Source organism: Diospyros lotus, chromosome 9 (genome assembly GCF_014633365.1).
Source record: "Diospyros lotus cultivar Yz01 chromosome 9, ASM1463336v1, whole genome shotgun sequence".
Lineage (NCBI taxonomy): Eukaryota > Viridiplantae > Streptophyta > Magnoliopsida > Ericales > Ebenaceae > Diospyros > Diospyros lotus.
Genome location: NC_068346.1, coordinates 7,258,499 through 7,279,067, shown reverse-complemented (window position 1 = coordinate 7,279,067; position 20,569 = coordinate 7,258,499). Strand labels below are relative to the sequence as shown.

The 20,569-nt window shown below is 34.5% G+C and overlaps 1 protein-coding gene and 1 pseudogene across 4 annotated transcripts in view; one reads left to right on the top strand and one right to left on the bottom strand.

Moving 5' to 3' along the window:
• Positions 1–5,916, top strand: part of LOC127810464 (probable RNA-dependent RNA polymerase 1) — a 49,708-nt gene extending 43,792 nt beyond the window's left edge. For all 4 annotated transcript variants that reach the window (XM_052349976.1, XM_052349974.1, XM_052349973.1 and 1 more), the window contains 2 exons: positions 2,547–2,697; positions 4,767–5,916. In XM_052349976.1, the coding sequence (XP_052205936.1) occupies positions 2,547–2,697; positions 4,767–5,612 (997 nt within the window). In that variant the 3' untranslated portion in view covers positions 5,613–5,916. The remainder of the gene's footprint in view (positions 1–2,546; positions 2,698–4,766) is intronic.
• A 712-nt stretch (positions 5,917–6,628) lies between these two features.
• Positions 6,629–19,526, bottom strand: LOC127809228 (loganic acid O-methyltransferase-like; annotated as a pseudogene).
• Between the last annotated feature and the right edge of the window lie 1,043 nt (positions 19,527–20,569).

Genomic DNA, 20,569 nt, shown 5'->3' with positions numbered 1-20,569 from the left:
CCATCTAAGTAAGGGTACATAATGTTATATCATGTGTATGCAATGTCTTTCCTCATAGGTGTCAACTGCACCCCTCATGCTACATACTATTTTTGCGACCACCTCTTTCGAAGTCGGGGTGTATGGGTGTATCATTGGTAAATCAGCAGTGCCAGTTCGTACTCCCTACGGCCTCAATGCGAGTGATCAACGATATCAACGTGTATTTATGCATTTCATAGTCATATCATGTATGCAGTCTACGTGATGGGTACATATCATAATCACTTCAACTTAAACCTCAAAATATCATAATCACCACAATTATTTAAATAAGTATTAAAATCTATTTTTTCATAATTTCTAACATTTTCTATCATTTTTTCTATATTTCTTCCTATTTTTTCTTAATAAATTCAGATTAAATATTTCTAAAATATTTTTTCAAATATTTCACTACGACAATTCATAAAATAATATTCTTAAATTTCTAAAATTTTGTAAGAAATTTTACTTACCTTAATTTAACTTCATCTTTTTTTCTTTTTTTTCTTTTCTTCCCTTTTCTTTTTTCTTTTCTTTTCTTCTTCTACTATTCATCATCTCCCTCCTCTCCTCTGCCCTGCGCGCGCACCACCTGCCCAGCTTCCTTTCTCTTTTCATTTCTTTTCTTTATTTCTTTCTCCTTTTTCTTCTCCTACTCCTTCTCCTTATCATTCCTCCTTCCCTTCTTTCCCTTGCTTCTGCGTGCGCGAACCAGCACTTGCGCGCTGCCATGGCTGAAACCAGCCAACCCAGGCCACCTCCGTCCGCCCCTGCTGCCGCCGCTCGAGCCTTCGGTCGCCTCCGCGCCGCCCGCCATCGCGGCCTGCTTTGCCGCGACCGCTGCCCGCGGCCATGGCCGACCTTCGCATGCACTCCCATGGCTGCGGCTTGCGGCCATGGTGGCTGTCCACCTGATGCAGCTGCTTCCGGCTATCCCCGCGGCTGCCTCTGACCATCGCTGAGAGCTCCCAGCTCGCTCTTGATCTCCCTGAATCTCTCTTTCCTCTCTCGGCCAAGCTCGATGACGCCTTGCTTCCATCTCCATTCTTGCTTCTTTTCCTTCATTTCTCTCCCTATTTATAGCCAATACACTAACTCTCCTCCCAGCTGGCCATTCCTCTTTGCGTATAGCATACTTAATTTGCCGCTACACGTTTGCAGAGCATGGAGGGTTGCAGGGCATAGAGATTTTGCAGAGGCGTGGCCGTTGCGCGTCTGAGCACGCATAGATATATATATATATATAATTATATATTATACTAATTTATTACACATTTAATTACATATAAATTCTAATTTTTTCCTTAATTTTACCGGAATAATTCTCTAATTGCAATAATATCCTTAAATACTAAATTAATTAGCATTGCAATACCAAAAATATAAAATTAATAACTTAAAAGTTACTCGATTTGGATGATTTCATCCCAGTGTTCTCACTGGACTATTGTTTCATTTCGAAACCGCTGAAAGGTTGTTTATTATGAAAAACCGGAGCCCTCTAGGGTTTCGTTAATTTTTTTGAGTCTCCTACAACGATTCGATTTTACAGCCTAAATGGTAGCTGCATTTTAGCTGTACCGAAAACTGTTCCCGATCCGATTTTTTTCGATACCATAAATCTTATCTCGAGACGCTCGTCGAAACTATATCATTTTTCTTAGATAATTTTACTCCGAAACACTCCCTGTAGTCAATTCGATACTTATAACTGCTATTAAACCAATTTTTTCGATATTTTAAATTCATCGAAATTACATGACAACCTCGTACGAACATAGAGTATTACACAACAAATGTACATATATGCTTGCAAATGGATTTGTAGCATTTCTTCCAAGTTCCTATGTATTTCTATTCGTGGTTGTTATTGTTATTATTTGACTAAGCGCAGCACTGGTTTGGATTCCAATATGGATACGGACATGGGATAGAATGATTTGGAAAGCTAAGGATAGGGATATAGCAATGATATGCTAAACCTTGATATTTTTTTCTTAATAATGTCTATGGAGATAATAACTAAAAAGCACTAAGAATATTGAAAAGATACCAATATTCACTGTTTGAATGTGTCAGTGTATCTCCTTTGCCATGTTGAGACAAGGTATCCAATTGTATTATCTCTATTTTCTAAAGTTCTTGGTCTCCATTTGCATGTGATTTGACAAGAGATTAGAGCTATGGTTTCATTGAGGCCTTATTCCTCTCATGTTGTCAAGATGGTTGGGACTCACAAGATAACAAATAAAGATAAAAGTCTTATGTGATTAGGAGTTTTTGATTTTATCTAAATCTATTTTAATTTTATTGGGAGTATTAGTATATTCTGTGATAGAATTTTAAGTAGTAATATGCTACCATATTAGGTAAAGATAAATACTTTTCATGGAAGATTATAGTATTATGCTACCATATTGAAGTTTAGAAGATCTTTACTTTTCTTGTAATTGCATCAAATAGGTGCATAATGGCTATATTCTTTATTACAATTATGACTGGTGTTTGTATTCCATCGACAGACCTCATCCTAATGAATGTTCTGGAAGTGATTTAGATGGAGATATTTACTTTGTTTGTTGGGACCCTGATCTGATTCCAAGCAGACAGGTTGAACCCATGGATTATACTGCAGCATCAAGCATTGTGTTGGATCATGATGTTACAATTGAGGTATTGTTTTAACATCTCTTAAAATGTTTAAATAATTTTTTTCTGTAATAAAGATTTTTTAGTGAAAAAGATCAAGTATAAAAGAGTTGTATCACCTATACTCAGTGGTCGAGTTAGGACCTTGAGTAGGGGGGTAGAAGTCTCAACTTTGTATACTGAATTTTTTTTGGCATTACTTAATTGTCCTCTATCTTTTTTATTTTTTATTTTTTGGGGGGGGAGACTAATGTTAGAAGGCATAATAATTTATATACATAATATCAAGGGGCTAAGCGCAATTTTAGTTGGGGAGGGAGGGGCAATTGTCCACCCTCACATATACATAGATCTACCATTACCCATACTATTATCTTGATGCAAGTTTTCGAACTATATATTTTTTCTATAATGAACTTTTGTCCCTTTGGTTTATCTTCCCTAGCTCTACACAAGTATGGTTGCGTTGTGAATTGTTGTTAAAACACAATATTGTTTAAAGTATGATTTCTTGGGCTCACATCCTAAAGTCAATTACTGTCAGGTTTGGTTGGTCCAAGATCTTATATACGCCTGTGGCACTCCATCTCTCTAACAAATGTGGGGCATGGCAATGATTTTGAATTTTAAACTTCGTATGGCATTTTTTCTTTTGTTTAGGAAAATGTATATTGGTAAAGGTACCATCAATGGCTAAATAATGTTCTGATGGCGACTAAGTTCCATAATTGGTTCATTTCTTATTTATGTCTGCATTCAATTTAGTATCTCATGTTTTTCGTAATAACTAACTTCACGTGATAAGAAACCAATTATCATTTTAGCAGTTGTATTGCGTGTCATCTTCAATAACAATAATCATAAGTTGTAAACCTACTAGGTGGTTTTAGCTACATGAATTCTAAACCTCTAGTCATTTCTATCCATGGCTATATTCTCCATATGGTTATATCCTATCCTATGTTATGTTTAAGGGATTATTACCATTAAGTTTTCATTGGTCTTCCTCTTTCGCTACAAAATTTTTCTTTTTCATTCACTTTGCTCACATTCTCTTATGGTTTTTTGCTAACTTCCTTAGTTTAATGATTGATATCTTAGAGAGTCTACGTCAACTATAATCCACTCATGGAGTGCTCAAAAAAATTTATCTAGCAGCCAACGAAATCACTGATATCAAAAGCCTGGCTTCAATTCCATCATAGCGATCATCTTTGTATTCTATCTTATTCTTACATGTCTACACCATCTTAACTGCGACTCTCACATCTTATCTTCAATGGATGTGCTACTCCAACCTTATCTCATCTCATCTTATCTTATCTATACTCCTATTCTACACATGTTGGTGTCAAACTTCTAATGCTCTGGACCATTCAAAACTTTCCTTTTAGCTTTAGATGGATTTTATGATTGTATAAAATGCTGGACACATTATGTGTTGATTGCATAGTGACATTTCTCATAATCTCCATGTTTCACAATTGTATCATCCATACTTATTATTTGTTCTAAATTTATATTTCACACTCAGTTTTGAACGAACTTAATTTAAAAACTTTGGATGTAAATGTTTCTCTACAATTCAAGTTATTGTTCATGTTTCCTCTGTTTCATCCACCCAAGTTACATGTAAACAAGTTGTTCGATAAAATTTCATGTTGACTGTGAAGGAAATTTAAGAATCTTAATTTTCTTGGGTTGATTTTATTAATGACCTGTATCTTCAACTTGAGCTTTTTCTACAAATGTTTTGCCCTAGTGAGTGCCCCTTAATACTGTTCAAAATAAACCGATGTTTAGGCTTGCCGAACCAGTTAAACTTATAGCACCTATGGTTGACATATTTCCAGGTTGATGAGAAATCTAGATAAAGATTTATTGATTGAACTTGAGTTCTTAAACATCTTTTATGCATTGATGGAAACCTAATCCATATGTTGCTTGCTCTACCAATAAGAAGTTTACTCGAAGTTGGTGATGCTATACGCTTGCTCAACTATTTTATTGTAGTATTAACAACTTGCTTCTCTTATTTAATTTTGTTAAGTGCCAAAAACTGAAATTATCTCATGGTTGTTTGTCTGCTGCAGGAAGTTGAGGAGTATTTCACAAACTATATTGTTAACGACAGTTTAGGAATAATCTCAAATGCCCACACGGTTTTTGCCGATAGGGAACCCCTTAAAGCAATGAGTGATTCTTGCATACAGCTTGCAAAGCTATGCTCAATTGCAGTTGATTTCCCAAAGACTGGCGTGCCCGCTGAAATCCCATCTCATTTACGTGTCAAGGAATATCCAGATTTTATGGAGAAGCCTCCTGATAAGATTACTTATGAGTCAGAAAATGTTATTGGAAAGCTTTTTCGAGAAGTTAGAGACACTGCACCACAATCAAGCTCTATCAAATCCTTCTTTACAAGGGAAATAGCAGAGAAGTCGTATGATCGTGACATGGAAGTGGATGGTTTTGAAGATTACCTAGATGATGCTTTTGATTACAAAAAGGAGTATGATTTCAAGTTGGGAAACCTTATGGATTATTATGGGATCAAAACAGAAGCTGAATTGCTCAGTGGGAGTATTATGAAAATGTCCAAAACTTTTGACAGGAGGAGGGATTCTGAAGCTATTGGCTTGGCCGTAAAGTCACTGAGGAAGGAAGCCAGAACATGGTTCAATAAGAAGTTAGGTGGATCAGATGCTGTAAATGATGATATTTATGCAAAAGCGTCAGCTTGGTACCATGTCACCTACCATCCTAGTTATTGGGGTCAGTACAACGATGAAGGAATGAAACGAGACCATTTCCTTAGCTTTCCATGGTGCGTATATGACAAGCTTGTCCTTATTAAAAAGGATAAATTAAGTATTAGAAGGGCTCTCCATTTGTCCTCACTTGAGCAGAAGTTTAGCAGTGGCTTGAGTTTGAAATAGAAATCCAAGCTATCCAGCATCAAATAAATTCCATGCTTTGGCAAACTGAAGCACTTGAGGATGGCCCTAACTGAAAACTTTAATCTGCAAAGACAGTTGTAATGTGTGTATCTACTCTCTCTCTCTCCCCCTTTAAGTTATGAGTATATATTTGTATGAACTTATCAGATGTAAATGTACCTTGAATATGGCTGTGATTTGATCGTCTAGGCAGAAGACCGAGAAAGGTATGGTGTTGATTGTGACTGGAACTAGTAACATGTTATTGGAAAGATCTACTGGTTTCTTTTCTTGTCTTGTCTTTGTCTTCTGTTATTATTTTGAGATCAGTCCAAGAAATCCATGCTCTCTGAAATCATACTTCTTTTTCTAGACTCTTGTTGAATTTCAGGCCAACTTGACGCTTTACCTTATGAATCCATATTCCTAGAGAAATATGACTGGACTTCACCTCCGCTTATTTCTGAGTCAGTCCAGTTCTAGATTGATTTGAGTTGTATGAGATGAGTCTGTTTTTGCTCATCCCAGGTGGAGTTTTGAGCAAAGCCTGCTAGGGGACTCTCTGCTCTGTTGTTCGAGGGTCAGGAGAGAGTCACTTTTGTATGGAGTTGTATCGTTTCTTTGCAAAATATCTTACTTAGTTCTTGCTATCAACAATTGATCCTTTAAGAATATCCACTTCTCATTATGACTACACATTTCAACATTGTGAACTAGTGTTCAGATTTAAGAATGTACCAGTAAGTGCCCAAAGCCCTTGTGTAAGTGGGAAATAACTCAATGTTCTTGCTGATCATACTAAAAATACAAAGTTGATCAAAACACAAGTAACAAAAATCTAATCTATAATACTACATCATTTGCACTTCAGAGCAACAAAAATTTGGCCACCTTTCTTGTAGCTTAGAGGATCGAGATGGGCGACCTGGGTCGATTTTCAATAAAATCTCTATCAAACAGATCATTTATTATCTCACTTCCAAAGTGTTTTAACAATGCTTCATACACAACAGTTCTTATGTGCAGTGCATAAGCCTGCATAGGTCATCATAATTGCCCAGTATGGCATCTGTTAACTTTGCCTTTACAATGCTGAAACAACCATTTCTTTCCACTGAGCTGGTAATCTCCTTTAGAGAGGCAAAGTGAACAGGCAAGTTGAAGGAGTTCACCTAAGCTTCACTAATTAATCCCCGCACAAATAATTAGTATCTGTTGAGAAATTTATGCTTTGATTTAATGAAAAAATATTTTTTAGTAAATTTGATTAAGAAAATATCTTTTAGTAAACTTGGTTTATTAGTGATGATTAAAGCCATTTGAAAAATTCTTAAGTATAATAAGTGTTAAGCCGAGCCGAAGACTTAAACAAAACTAATTACAAAATGACTATCTCAGAATCCGAAAGCTTCAGTAGAACAAAAACCATTAAACACACTTACGCAATAAAAAACGCAAGCAAATCAGAACGTAAAGAAGAATAGAAGTAGAAAGAGGACACAACAAATTTACCATGGTTCATCCAAGTAGTCTATGTCCACGTTGAGCTCAAGAAGAAATAGCTCACTGCACTATTTCGAGAAAGGTTACAAAAAATCCGAACATACAGATTGTACATCAATGGTTCTTCTAACAAAATAACTTCAGAATCATCAAATATAGATTAGAAGCAAATCTAAGAACCAGAGATTACAACGAGAACATAAAGGTATAAGAATGAAAGACAATGCTCACCCAAAATGAAACCCTACACCGATTGATATTCCTTTTTCCCCCTTTTCTTTTTTGTGATTTCTTCCATCTACTTACCATCCCGAGACACTGTTGTATTTATATGAGAATTGGGTGGCCGAGATTAAACTAGATAAAGGGAGCATCAACGGCCATAAGTTGATCATAGATCACAATTAACAGAAAGGGCCAAAGGACATAAAGGCGTTGGGCAGAGGGATGCATCATTGATGGTTGCCAAGTGGCCCTCCATCAGCCGTCCAAGATGGCAGCTAAGGTTGCCAACTTTTCCCTCCAATCAAGATGGCATCGTTTCTTGATACTTCACACACAACAATAAGTTTATAATTGAGTATTTATTAAAAATAATCAAGTACTTAATCAAGCATGTGAGAATCAATCGGGTGCTTAGTAAGAAAAGTCTTTTGTGAAAATTAATCGAGTAAGCTTTAAAAGTAATCAAGTAATGCTTAGTTCATTTTCAAAATAATCGATTACATTTATAAGTATAATCGAGTAAGTATTGAAAGTACTCAACTATCTAGTTCCTTATGCTCAAGTGTGTTATGCAACTTTTAATCTCCTTTAAATTAATTAAGTAGAGTAATTCAGTAATCGAGTAATCATGGTTAATACTCAAGTACATCTGTTTAAGTAATTGAGTATCTTAAGTTCAAAAATCTGGATAACATTTTACTTAGTGAAGTTCTTTTATTAATTGAGTAATATTATTTTATACTCGAGTAGATATCTTACATAATCAAGTAAGGATGAGCTTAATTAAATCTGGCTAAGTCTCTGGACTCAAAAGTAATCGAGTAATAATCATTTGTACTTGAGTAAAGATAGAAATTAATCAAGTAAACTTAGTTGAATAATCAACTAGTAAACTTAATTGAGTAATCGAGTAGACAATGCAACTTCCTGGGTCTTAAAAATTAATCAAGTAATGAAATGGTCAAACTAGAGTAAGTTTAAAATATACTTGAATACATAATGTATCTAATCGAGTAAGGCTAAAAATTAGTCGAGTAATGCTAAAATTTACTCAATTAGTTTTTGTTAAATTTCAAAAAATATAGTCGTTACACTGCATTAAATGTTGTCAATTTCTACTTTTCAATTTATTAAATGTAATTCAAACAATATGTGTGTACTTTTGTAAATTAATAACAGTTGTTTAATATATAAGAGATAAAAAATGACAGTTATGACTCAATCAAAACATTTTAATTGTTTAATAAACTGTCAGTAAACATTGAATGCATAAAATTTATAAATAATCGATAGAGAATACTGAAGAAGTTTACAACACACAAGAAGACTTTGCAAAAAGCTTGAGTTGTCTTCATAAATCCTCCAAAGCCTTCTATTTCTCATGTGTTTTCAAAAATTATTTTTCGGTGAGATTTCGAGAGATAAATTCTATAATTTTATATTTTCAATCTCTCTCTTGTTCAAGAGAAATACCTATAATCACTGTTCTATTCTATTTTTTTTTATTGAGAAATCATTTCATATATATTGTGAAAGTTTGTAAAGGTTACGCCTAAACCTCAAAAGATAGTTTGGTTGTGGTTGAGCCAAGTGTTAAAAGCTAACTTGTAAAGGTTAAGTAGTCAATCATGTTCAAAAGCTACAAGGTAAAAGAAAAGGTAGAATTTGTATGTTTGCCAAAATCCTTAATGATAAACCAAGATAGTAGATTAGACTTTAAAACTGAACTACTTTAAATTCTATGTGTTGCTATCTTTATATTCTTAATTTATTTCAGTTATTTAAGTTTTTTTAAAAGGGGAAAAAAGCTTAATTCACTCCCTTAAAAGCTAACTATTTTAACAACCTTCTTTGTGGTTAGTCTATAATCAGGTGCATTTTGTGCTCAAGTAGAAATTAACTTTATTCAATTCTTCAAAAGAGGAAGAAAAAAACAGATTAAGAAGAATGAAAACTAAAACAAATATCTCTTGTACTTAGATGGCTTAGGCACTTTGAGAAATAAAAGCTCCAAATTTGTCCTCTCTCAAGACATTTTAAATATGAAATGGGGTTCATAATTTAAATGTGATCAAAGAATTCAAGCCATGATATATGAACCATTTGTTATTGACTTACCTCATTTGCCAAATCCACGAGGCTAGATCCCAAAGCATCGTAAAGCCAACCACCACCCATAATTGATGAATTGAGATTTAAATTAAAAATTAAAATTCTTATTTTATGAATCGTGAATCGAGAATCGAATCATAAGATTCGGTATACATTTTTAATTTCAAATATAAATAATATATATATCCATAGAAAATAAATAAAATATATTAGAATTATATCAAAAATATATTCATCTTATCTTTAAATTCAAATTGTACCAAATCAAATCACTTTCAAAATAACAAACTAGAAAAAAAAAATAACTGTTAGGCTACCAATAAACTCCATTATCCATAATCTTCACTAGTTATCAATCATCTTTATCTTCAAGTTAAAGAGCATCATCATCTTCATCATTTCCATCATCTTCTTTGTCTTCAAACGTAGCCACCACTTGCTCCATCCTCTACATCTTCTTCACCATCAATCATTTCTAAATCCAATTCTTCTTCCACTTTGTCTTCAACAACTTTTCCTTTTCCTTTTCTATCTACCTTCAAGTTTTTTGGCCCCATATTATATAATACAACATATTAGAATTCAACTCAAACTTACACAAACACATTAACTTAGTTTTAGAAAGTAGGAAACTATAAAGTATAGATATATACCCCTTCTATTATTACTTGATTGAATACCTCCATCATCTTCAAAGCCTTCATTAGCATCCATCCATGAAGTATCTTGGGGGTAAACAAGGGTTTTCTTGTTCAATGATCCATTTATCATCGGACTCCATATCAGTCAAACAAATAGGATCATAATTTTCACCTCTTTTCTCCCTCTTGGCTTACCTCAATTCAAGTTGAATGTTATACTTCACAAAAACAAGAGCATTTAATCTTTGTTGTTCCAAACGATTTCTTTTTTTTGGAATGGACATGCTCAAATGTGCTCCAATTTCTTTCACATCCCGTAACATTACATGTGAGACTCAAGGCTCGTATGGCTAGGTCTTGTAACTCTTTACATTCACCCCCATAGCTTTCCCACCATAAAGCTAAGATAGAAAAATAGAAAACTAATTAGTCTAATTAGTTTAAAGGAGCTAACAAGTGAAATTTGAAAATTGAAACATGATTGCTTCTTGTCTCTTGTTAAAGTAGCCATACTCATGCCAAACAATCTTTCTTTTTTTCTGAACTTTTCTAATTGCTCATCAATTTTGACTCTTGTTTCAATATTCAGATACATCTTTTCTATTGTCTTATACAAACCAACTTTAACTTCCATATCTGCATTAAAAGACTCATCATATTCAAACCTTAAAAAAATGCAATACAAGTAAGAAATAATAAAGCATATACAAGAATTTGTTTGTTATAGAAAATATGATTTCAGAAACTCACTTGGGATTAAGAAAATGTCTTGCTACATGAAGTGGCCTATGAAGTTGCAAATCCCATCTTGTATCAATAATGTTCCAAATGCGCTCATACTTTATCTTTTGATGGTTGAAATTTTGTGCAATTTTCTCCTTTGCCCTATCCATCGCTTCATATATGTATCCCATTGCTAGTTTCACATCCCCATCAACAAGTCTTAAAACTTTAATAAGTGGACTTACACATTTTAAGCAATACTTGACCGATTTCCAAAACTTGTCATCAGATAACAAGATTGCTCCCACTTTAATTGCATCCACCTTAGAAGCATAATGACTTTTAGCCCACTCTTCTGATGCAAACATAGCCCTAAGAGAAATCTTGTTTTCCTCAAAACTCCTCAATGTAAGAAATGATGTGACAAATCTTGTAACTCCTGGCCTCTTCAACTCTCTCTTCTTAGAGTACTTCCTAAACAAGCTAAGGACCCAAGCATGTTTATAACTGTATACACAAACTTCTTTAGTCTTCTTTATTGTATCTATGAAAATAGGCAACCCACCTATATCATATAAGATCAAATCAATGCAATGTGCCTCACAAGGAGACCAAAATAATTTTTTTCTTTTCTCCATCAACAAGTCACTCGCAGCTACGTAGGCCAAAGTACTATCAATCACCACTTGAACAACATTTTCCTCCACAATTTTCTCCACCAATGAATCAAGCAACTCAAATAACTTTCATGCATCTTTTATGACATCTGAAGTGTCAATAGATTTAAGAAAAATTATTCCACTTGGACTATTCACCAAAAAGTTTGTAAGAGACCTACTTTTCCTATCCATCAACCTATCCGACATCAAAGTACAACCGGTCATTTTCCACTCCTTTTTATACTTCTCTAGCATTGAATTTACATTGTCAACTTCCTTCTTAAAAAATGTAACTCTAGCTTCATGATAACTAGGAAGTTTTAAACCCTTACCATATTCACCAACTACTTCCATCATTGAAGCAAAAAGGGGACTTTTTACCAAAACGAAAGGCAATGCATGTTCATACAAAAATCTACAAATGCTATGAACAACAAGCTCCCTTTTCTTAACCATTGCATTTAAAGTTTGTTGTTTTTCTTTCCCTTTAATAACAAAGACATCCATACTAGTATTTCTTTTTCCTCCTACCATTTGAACTTTTTTTCTTGGAAACATTCTTTTTCATTCACCTTTTGTCTTTCCAATTCTCCTAAGATTTGAATACAAAATTCACTCACATCATCTGGACATTGTGTGCAAGGAGCCACATTATCATGATCACCCGCAAAATGGTGTTTCATTCGATTTATCCTTCCCCATCTTTCAAGTCCACAATAATTGCATTTTAAGTTCATTCTATTTTCATTAATTCGAGAGCAATATTCCCAAGTAGGATCATTACTATTTATTATAGATCCATTTTTTTGATCTTGACGCCATATTCAACGAGAAAGAAAGCAATATTCTTCTTTTAACAATGAAAAAAAATATAAAGTCAAACTTTTGAAATAGAAAACAGTAAAACAACATAAAAGAAAATAAAACTGAAAATAATATAAACTAGTTGAAAACTAAAAGTTTCACCATATAAAAAGAAATAATATTGAAAATAATATAAAATTATGAATTAGTTGAAAATAAAAAAAGAAGAACAATTTAAATAGACAGCAAAACATAATAGAAAAAATTAGAAGAAAAAAAAAAGACACAGCAATTAACATTGCAATGCAGCAACAAGAAAACATAAAAAATAAATAAATAAATAATGACAAGTTAACAACTACAAAATAGGTTGCCTGATAACCCCAAAGTTAACAAAAACAACTGGACAAGACACAGCAGTCAACACTACAGTGTAATAGCAAGAAAAAATAAGAAAAAAAACAAAACAACAAGTTAACAACTGTCTGATAGCCCCAAAGTCAACCAAAATAGCTAGTGCCTGGAAGTAAGCTTGAGTGGTTGAGGCTCATATGCCTAGCTGCCCACACCTGTAATCTCTTTGTTGGCACGTGAGCCTCATGCCCATAAGGTACCAAGCACATGAAAAATTATGATATCATTTTCAACGATGAAATGGTTTGACTAGAGAAGTGGCTATAGAAAATCAAGAACAAGTTGACACCTTCAACACCCATCAAGACTCCCAAGCTAGATTTTCTCTAGGAATAGGCATAGAATAGAAGCATGTTTTAAGCAACACAATCTTCTTCTTAAAACTTATATGATCTCGGATAAAACAAAGAAGAAGAAAGCAATACACCTTGAACAGAACCTGAAGTCTCACGGTCGTAGCTCTTGAGTCTCGCATTTGTTTTTGACGTTTTATATCATGCTCATATGCAGCGTTTTTTTCTTCTCCGTTTCAACTTTCTAGCTTCCAGCTCCTAACGTTTCAAGTATTGTCGTTTGACCTCATCTTTATTTTAGTTCTGTGATTCGTTCGAATCACTCGATTCTATTGATTCTTTTAATTCATGGTTGATTCTAAGGGATTTTTTATTCACCCTATAGATTCGACTCGATTTCTCTTTGAATCAAGTCGAATCGTGCTATTCGTATCGCGAATCACACAATTCTAACAATAGTGCCACCACCTAACTGAGAAGGATGGCAATCATCATCAACCCTTGTAACCATGAGAAACATCATCCCCCCACTTATGACCTCGATAGCTTTAAACTTCAAGAAGTTGTCTATGTCCTTAGCAAATTGTGTTGCGTAAGCATTAGCTACTTCATCTGAAGTGTTGGCGTAAAAAATTCTCCCTTTATTCCATGCAGGAGAGTCCTTGTGAATGACCTTATTAGGCACTTGGGATAGCCACTAAAGTGAAAAGGACGAGTAAACAATGTGGAGGAAAAAATCGAGGAAGAGTCGACCATGGAATGAACTCGTCACACCAGCAACGCAAAGTAGGGTTTTCCTAGAGGGAGGGAATAGAAGAAGGTGTTGAAGTCATTGGCAGCATGGTCATTGTAGAATACTTGGAATTCACGTAATCTATAGCTATGATCAAAACATTCTACTTCAAACTTGTTTTTGTTGTTTTGTCTTTGATATTTTAGTTTTGATGATGAAAAATAATATTATTGTTATATTTAAAAAATTTGTTCTTGGTATACCTAAGTTATTTTATAAATTCTATATCATCATGAAAATCAATTTCAACCAATTCCAAGAATTTCATTCTCAAATCTCTTGATGGCATTTGGTTTGGAAAAATAAGTTTTTATTGTCAAAAAAATCTTTTATATATTAAAATTGGTCATATTGCATTTGAATTTCAAATCCATGTTTTAATTTTGAAGGTCAACATGTCAACCATTTTTGAAAAATGGTCGACCGCTTTTGAAAAATGGTTGACCATTTTCTCTTAAAGTGTCAATCGTTTTTTTAAACATATTGACCTTTTTTTTGCAAACTCTCAACCAAGTGCAGTTGTCAACTATTGCATCATTTTCGATTGATAATTTTTGTCCATGTCGACCATTTTTCTCCTTCTAGTTGACCGTTTCTTTGAGCATGTCAACCATTTTTTTCTTTAACGGCTAGTTTTGCAAGCTCTAATGACCATAAATGGCTAGTTTCTGTTGAAGCTTTGGAGAAGTCTATAAATACAACTCATGGATGCTCTGGAAAAGATTAATGGATGGGAATAAGTTGAATTGAGCCTACAAAATCATTTTATTTGAGCTTAAAGTGTTTGTGCTTTATTTTTCACTCTAAAGGCTTGATTTTCATTTGTATCATTTTGTCCAAGTCTAATTGTGTGTATTTTGAGAGACATTGTAATTGAGAGTGTTTACTCTCATATCCTTTCTTTTGTATTATTCTTGTATTTCCTACCTTGTATAGCTATAATGCCTATTTGTCTAAATAGAAGGTTTGATATTTGTAGTTCGTAGCAGCAAAGCTAGCCTAAGGGTCACTTGGGCCCTAGGAAGTAATAAGTCTTGGGGCCTCTAAAAAGTAATAAAAATTATTTATTATTTAATATTTAAAAAGTATAATTTTGGGGGGCCCTAGACATAGGCCTTGATGGCTTATTCCTTCTAGCCTTGCGTAGCGGCTTATACTAGAGGGTCTGTCGGGTTTGGTAGAAAGTTTGTGGATGTTTGAAAATTTTTAGTAAAGAGTTAAGGTAGTAAATTACGCTTGATTTACCTAAACCATTATAAATTCTTATGTTCTTTATATCTCTTGTTTTACATTCTTCAAACATTGTTTTTGACATTTCATATTTTTATTTTAACTCACTAAAATCTCATTTCAAGCAAAAGATTTTCAAATCTTAAGATATTTTTAAATCACTCAATTCACCCATATGAGGTGTGTGATGCCATCTTTGTGCTAACCTAACAGTTTTCAATAGCTTCTATCATGTGTTACATGACAAGGAATGTGTTGTGTGTCCAATTGAACATCCCAAATCAGCAATGCGGAGAGAGTTTGAGATGGATGACAAGCTTTGAACATCATGCTTCTTAGCAATTGCCTCGACGATCATCATCTTGAGGATTATTGAAGCCCCTCTCTACAAAACAGGGGCAACAGCTATGTTAGTGTAGCAGTTTTACATTTTTAAGTTAGGATCAACCTTGAATTCAGTACACCTGACCCTTAGCCACACTGCCTCTGATGGTTTTCCATCTAGAACTTGTTGCTACGAGGAGGGTCCGCATAGAGGTTGTTGTGCGCTGACTTCCATGAGCTGGGTTGCGAGGCTTAAATCCAATTATCCGCTTAAATTGCATGAGTGGCTGGGCTCTCATTTAATCATTGCATTTGGGCCTGGGAGCTTCTCCAAATTAATATTCAAATTGGGTTCTATGCTTCACTGATTCACGGTGCAAGCATCCCAACTTAATTGAGAATATTATATATATATATATATATTTATATAGCAAGGTATATCATGGCACCCATGGGGTATATGACTTATATGTATGTGTATTATATTTATATATATTATAGTATATTATATTTATTTCTTTATTATTATTATTATTTATATATTTTTAAAATTTTTAAATATGCCTTGATATTGATTTAATCTTCATTTTTTTTATATAAACTTGCATATAATCAAAAAATTATTCAATTAAATCCAATTTTTAAAATTAAAATAGGAGTATAATTATAACAAAATTTATAAAATTGACTACTAATCAATTGCTCAAGAGCAAAGAAAGATAATACAAGTAATCAGGATCTTCTCTTGAAAATACAAAGAGAGACAAAAAAATAATAAATTTTAATATACTCTCTCTTTGAATGGCTCAAGTAGAATGAATGTGAAAGCTTGAGAGATTGTGAGAGTAGGAAGAGTTCAACTCAATTGATTGTGTATATAAGTGTTACATTTTTTAATGGACTTTAGCTCTGTCGACGTTCAATTTCAGTCGATCGTGATTCGTTTTAGGCTACGGTGAGTAAATTCAAAATGCCAAGAAGAAGAAAGGAACTAAAATTTCTAACGTGAGTCAACACCGGAATTTTTACGTGGTTCGGCCAGAACGATGCCTACTCCACGACCGCACTCTGATTATTCCTTTAGAATGGCGGTATCTGATTATTCCCTCATTCTTTTGTTCCCCTGACCCCTTATTTGTACTAAGGGGTCTTTACAATTTAGATAATATATAGAAATATAAAGACTGCATAATGAGGGACAAACTGCCCTTATCGTTTACATAAAACCGGGAGTGAGATCCTCATTATGAGGAGCATGGGCTGTTGCAGGTAAAGTAATTGGACCCTACCTCTGACTCATAGGCAGCTTTGCCACTTATGCGAGCTAGAGGTTTTGGGCTAGCGACCTGGGTGGTTCAGCAAACTGAAGGAGATTGCCGGGAGCTCGTTAGCCGATTGCTGGGAGCTTCTCAGAAGCTCGCTTTACGAGCTTCAGATTTCGATGGTGGCTGGACTTTCCTTGGCGAGGTCGCCTAGGCCTTCTCGGCTTTGGGTGATTGGGCCGATCCATCGGACTGAGCTTGGCCCGTAAAGGGGTGATGCGGGAACAACATATAACAAGCTCCTATTTATAGTCTTTTGGTATTGAATGCAACAACCGATTTGACTTAAACAATTGGAATATTGGTTTTGTGTCATAACTATCACTTTTTATCTCTACAATTCTCAAATAATCAGTTAGAAATTCATAAAATATGTACATGTTGTCTGAAAATCATTTAATGTCTTAAAAAGTAAAGACAAACTGCATTTAATGAGTTGTAACGATTATATTTTTCAAAATCTATCAAGTATTACTTGAGTATAAATTAGGAATTAATCAACTAATTTTGATTTTTACTGGACTATGTACATTTTGTAATCGATTACTTTTGTTGCTTACTCAAGTACAAAGATACATTTACTTGATTAATTTTGAGTCACAGAAAATTTCTTTATATACTCGATTACAAAACATTATTTACTCGATTACAAAATATGCTTACTCGAATACAAAGACTCTTACTCGATTAAACTTAAGATTTAGAGACTTGGCTTATTTCCAACCTATGTTTATTCGATTACAAAGAAAATTTACTCATGCACTAAGTGATCATTACTCGATTACAAACACGATTTACTCGAATATAGATTAGACATTACTCGATTGCAAACTTTACCACTCAATTATTTTTAACCTGACAGAAAAATGCATTATATACTCGAGTACAAAGATTTATTTAGTCAATTATATTTTATCTTTACTTGACTAAGTTTACATATGTAATTGATTATTTTAGAGATAACAGAGCATTCACTCGATTATACAATCCTCTTACTCAATTAACAATAGCTTAAAAAATTACTTAAGCCTTTTACATTCTCTACTGTAAACTTATTACTCAATTAATTTGAGATGATTTGAATAAATTACTTAATTAAAAACTAACTTTCTCAAAAAAATTTCATATTATTTTTAATTATTTTAGTCATCATTCTTTAATTAAATTTACGAATTTTTTCATTAAATCAAAGTATCAAATTTCTCAACAAAAATGCATATAGTAGTTGCATGTATGTAAATTCATATTTAGATTTAGAATCCTTAGTGGTTCAAGACAACATCCACTGGGTCAGCAATATTAATAGTTCCCTACTACTTAATTAAACCTATAATTTTTCATTGACAAATTTAGGATTACACTCTTGTGCGTGATTTATTAGCAAACTTGTCATGTGTAGCCTATCCCTCATCATGGTACTAAATTTCTGTTTCCTGTAACAATCCAACCAGGTTTAGGTGTTGATGATGTTGGACTCCTCGCGGACTTTGAAGCACTTTTGGCCTCTTCCTCCATTATATAAGTACATGATTCGAAGTGTACTATCCAATTACTATCCATTTCTTCTTCACTAAGTTTTACTCTCTCTCTCTCTCTCTCTCTCTCTCTCTCTCTCTCTCTAACTCCAAAGGAAAAGGCCAATAAGGTGGGGGTGGTGATGGCAGTTTTATTCTCCCCCTGTCTGTCCGTCTCTCTCTTCTCAAACCCTCACCATTTTCTATTGTTTGGGTCCCCTTTGGAGCTTAGAGAAGGGGAACGGGATCAAGACCGAATATTGATTGGAGACTCCACTCCTCAAGTCTCCTGTTACTATCCAACTGCTCCTAATCTATGTAAAGAGACGAGCAAATTAAAAAAAAGAAGCAACACTTCGCTTTATTACGTAAATAAAGTAAAAAATAGTTAATAGTAATTATAAGTAATGAATCAATGACAGAAAATGTCTCGGAGTGAAATCTTCTAAGGAAAATGATATGGTCTCGATGAGCGTTATGAGATATGATTTATGGTATCAAAAGAAATTGAATTGGGAACGATTTTCGGTACAGTTAAAATATAACTGTTATTTAGGCTGTAAAATCGAATTATCGTAGGGGACTCCTGAAAAATCAACGGAACCCTAGAGGGGCTTCGGTTTTGCGTAATGAACGACTCTTTAGTGATTTTGAGATAAAACAAAGATCCCGAGAGGATGCAAAAGCGAAATCATCTATATCGAGTAAAATTTAAGTTATTAATTTTGCATTTTCAGTATTGGAATACAAATTATTTGATGTTTAAGGGCATAGCTGCAATTAGATAATTATTTAAGGGAAATGAAAATGAATTTTTAGAATATATAATTTTTATTATTGCAATATAATATAGAATTATATATATATGTATATAGACGTGTTGTGCGTGCATAAGTGTTGGCTGCCCATGCTCTGCAAATGTAATGGCTTCAATTGGAGTAATCTTCACGTAATGCGCTGCTATCCCATGCCTCTGCAACTTACTCCACGCCCTGCAAGCTTTAGCCATGCCCTGCAACTTGATGGCCACTCCTTCTGTAAGTGGAGATTTTCATGCATTGAGAGATGGCACCATGGAAGGCTTGAGGCAAGGGAATTGCCTATAAATAGAGAGAAATGGAAGGCAAGCAAATGGCAAGCGAGAGAGAGCTTTGGCCGAGAGAAGCAAGGGAGAAAGAGAGAGAGAACTGGAAAGGAGATGAAGGCACGGCCATGGCAGTACCGCAGCAAGCATGGTAGCTCGCAGGGAAGGCAAGAAGCAAATGGGGCGAAGCTGGAGCAGCTGCGAGGAAGCTCGGTGGAGGTTGGAGCGACGGCTGGAGGCGGTCAAAGTTGGTCGCACAATAGCGGCGGCCATGGCAGAAGGCTGCTACAACGAGGTAGCGACCAGCTGCGGCCAACGATGGCCGCGAACGGCTGTCAGCGACGACGCGGCGGTCACGGCTGTCAGCGATGGCGTGGCGGTCGCAGCAGCGGCCGGGAAGGGCGACAGTAGGTAGGCGGTGGCGGCTAGGCAAAGCTGCTGTGACGAAGCAGGGGAAGAAGAGAAGAGAATGAAGAAGAAGAAGAAGAAGAAAATAAAAAGAAAAGAGAAGAAGAAGTAGAGGCACAAGGGTTGCAGGCGGGAGGAAGAAGAAGGAGGAGAAAGGAGAAGACGAAGGAGAAGAAAAGAAAAAAAAAAGGAAAAAAAGAAAAGAATTGAAGAAAAAATAGAGAAAAATAAAGAAAATTCTCGAAAAAATTCTGAAAAATAAGAAGAGGATATTTATTAATATTTCGAGATTTTGGATTAGAAAATGGTTCGGACACGCATTTCGAGGATGTGGCATACATACCGAGAAAACCAGAGAAGCTAAGTTGTAACGCCCCGTTTTCCCACAACGTGTATTACCTCGAGATTTTGGGAATATATTTTTTTTTTTTTCAACATCAAACACACAACATAAGTCTCTCGATACATATACCTTCATCATAATCATTTCCCGTCAATCTCGATCGTATCTTCTTAGCATATCAAAATTTAATAATAAATAAACTAAGACAGGTATTAACAATCACATCAGTGGAAGTAAGATTGAAACCTCAATGATATATAACTGACAATTTCTTTACAATAACCAAATCGATGTTTCACATGAAAATATCAAAATATTACGTAACCTCTGAACATCGTAATCATAGACAAAACCTACGAAAACTAAACATAGCAGCTACATCTCGATGACATTCTTTCCCTTGGTGCCACTGCTTTCACTTGGAACGTTTAAATATTTCAGGGACATAGTCCAAATTAGATGCTGAATCATCTAAGTGAGAGTTCAAAAATATTTTCATACAGATATGCAAAATCATATATAAAATCGATAAATCCTAACATGCACCAGCCTAAGAGAATCCCAC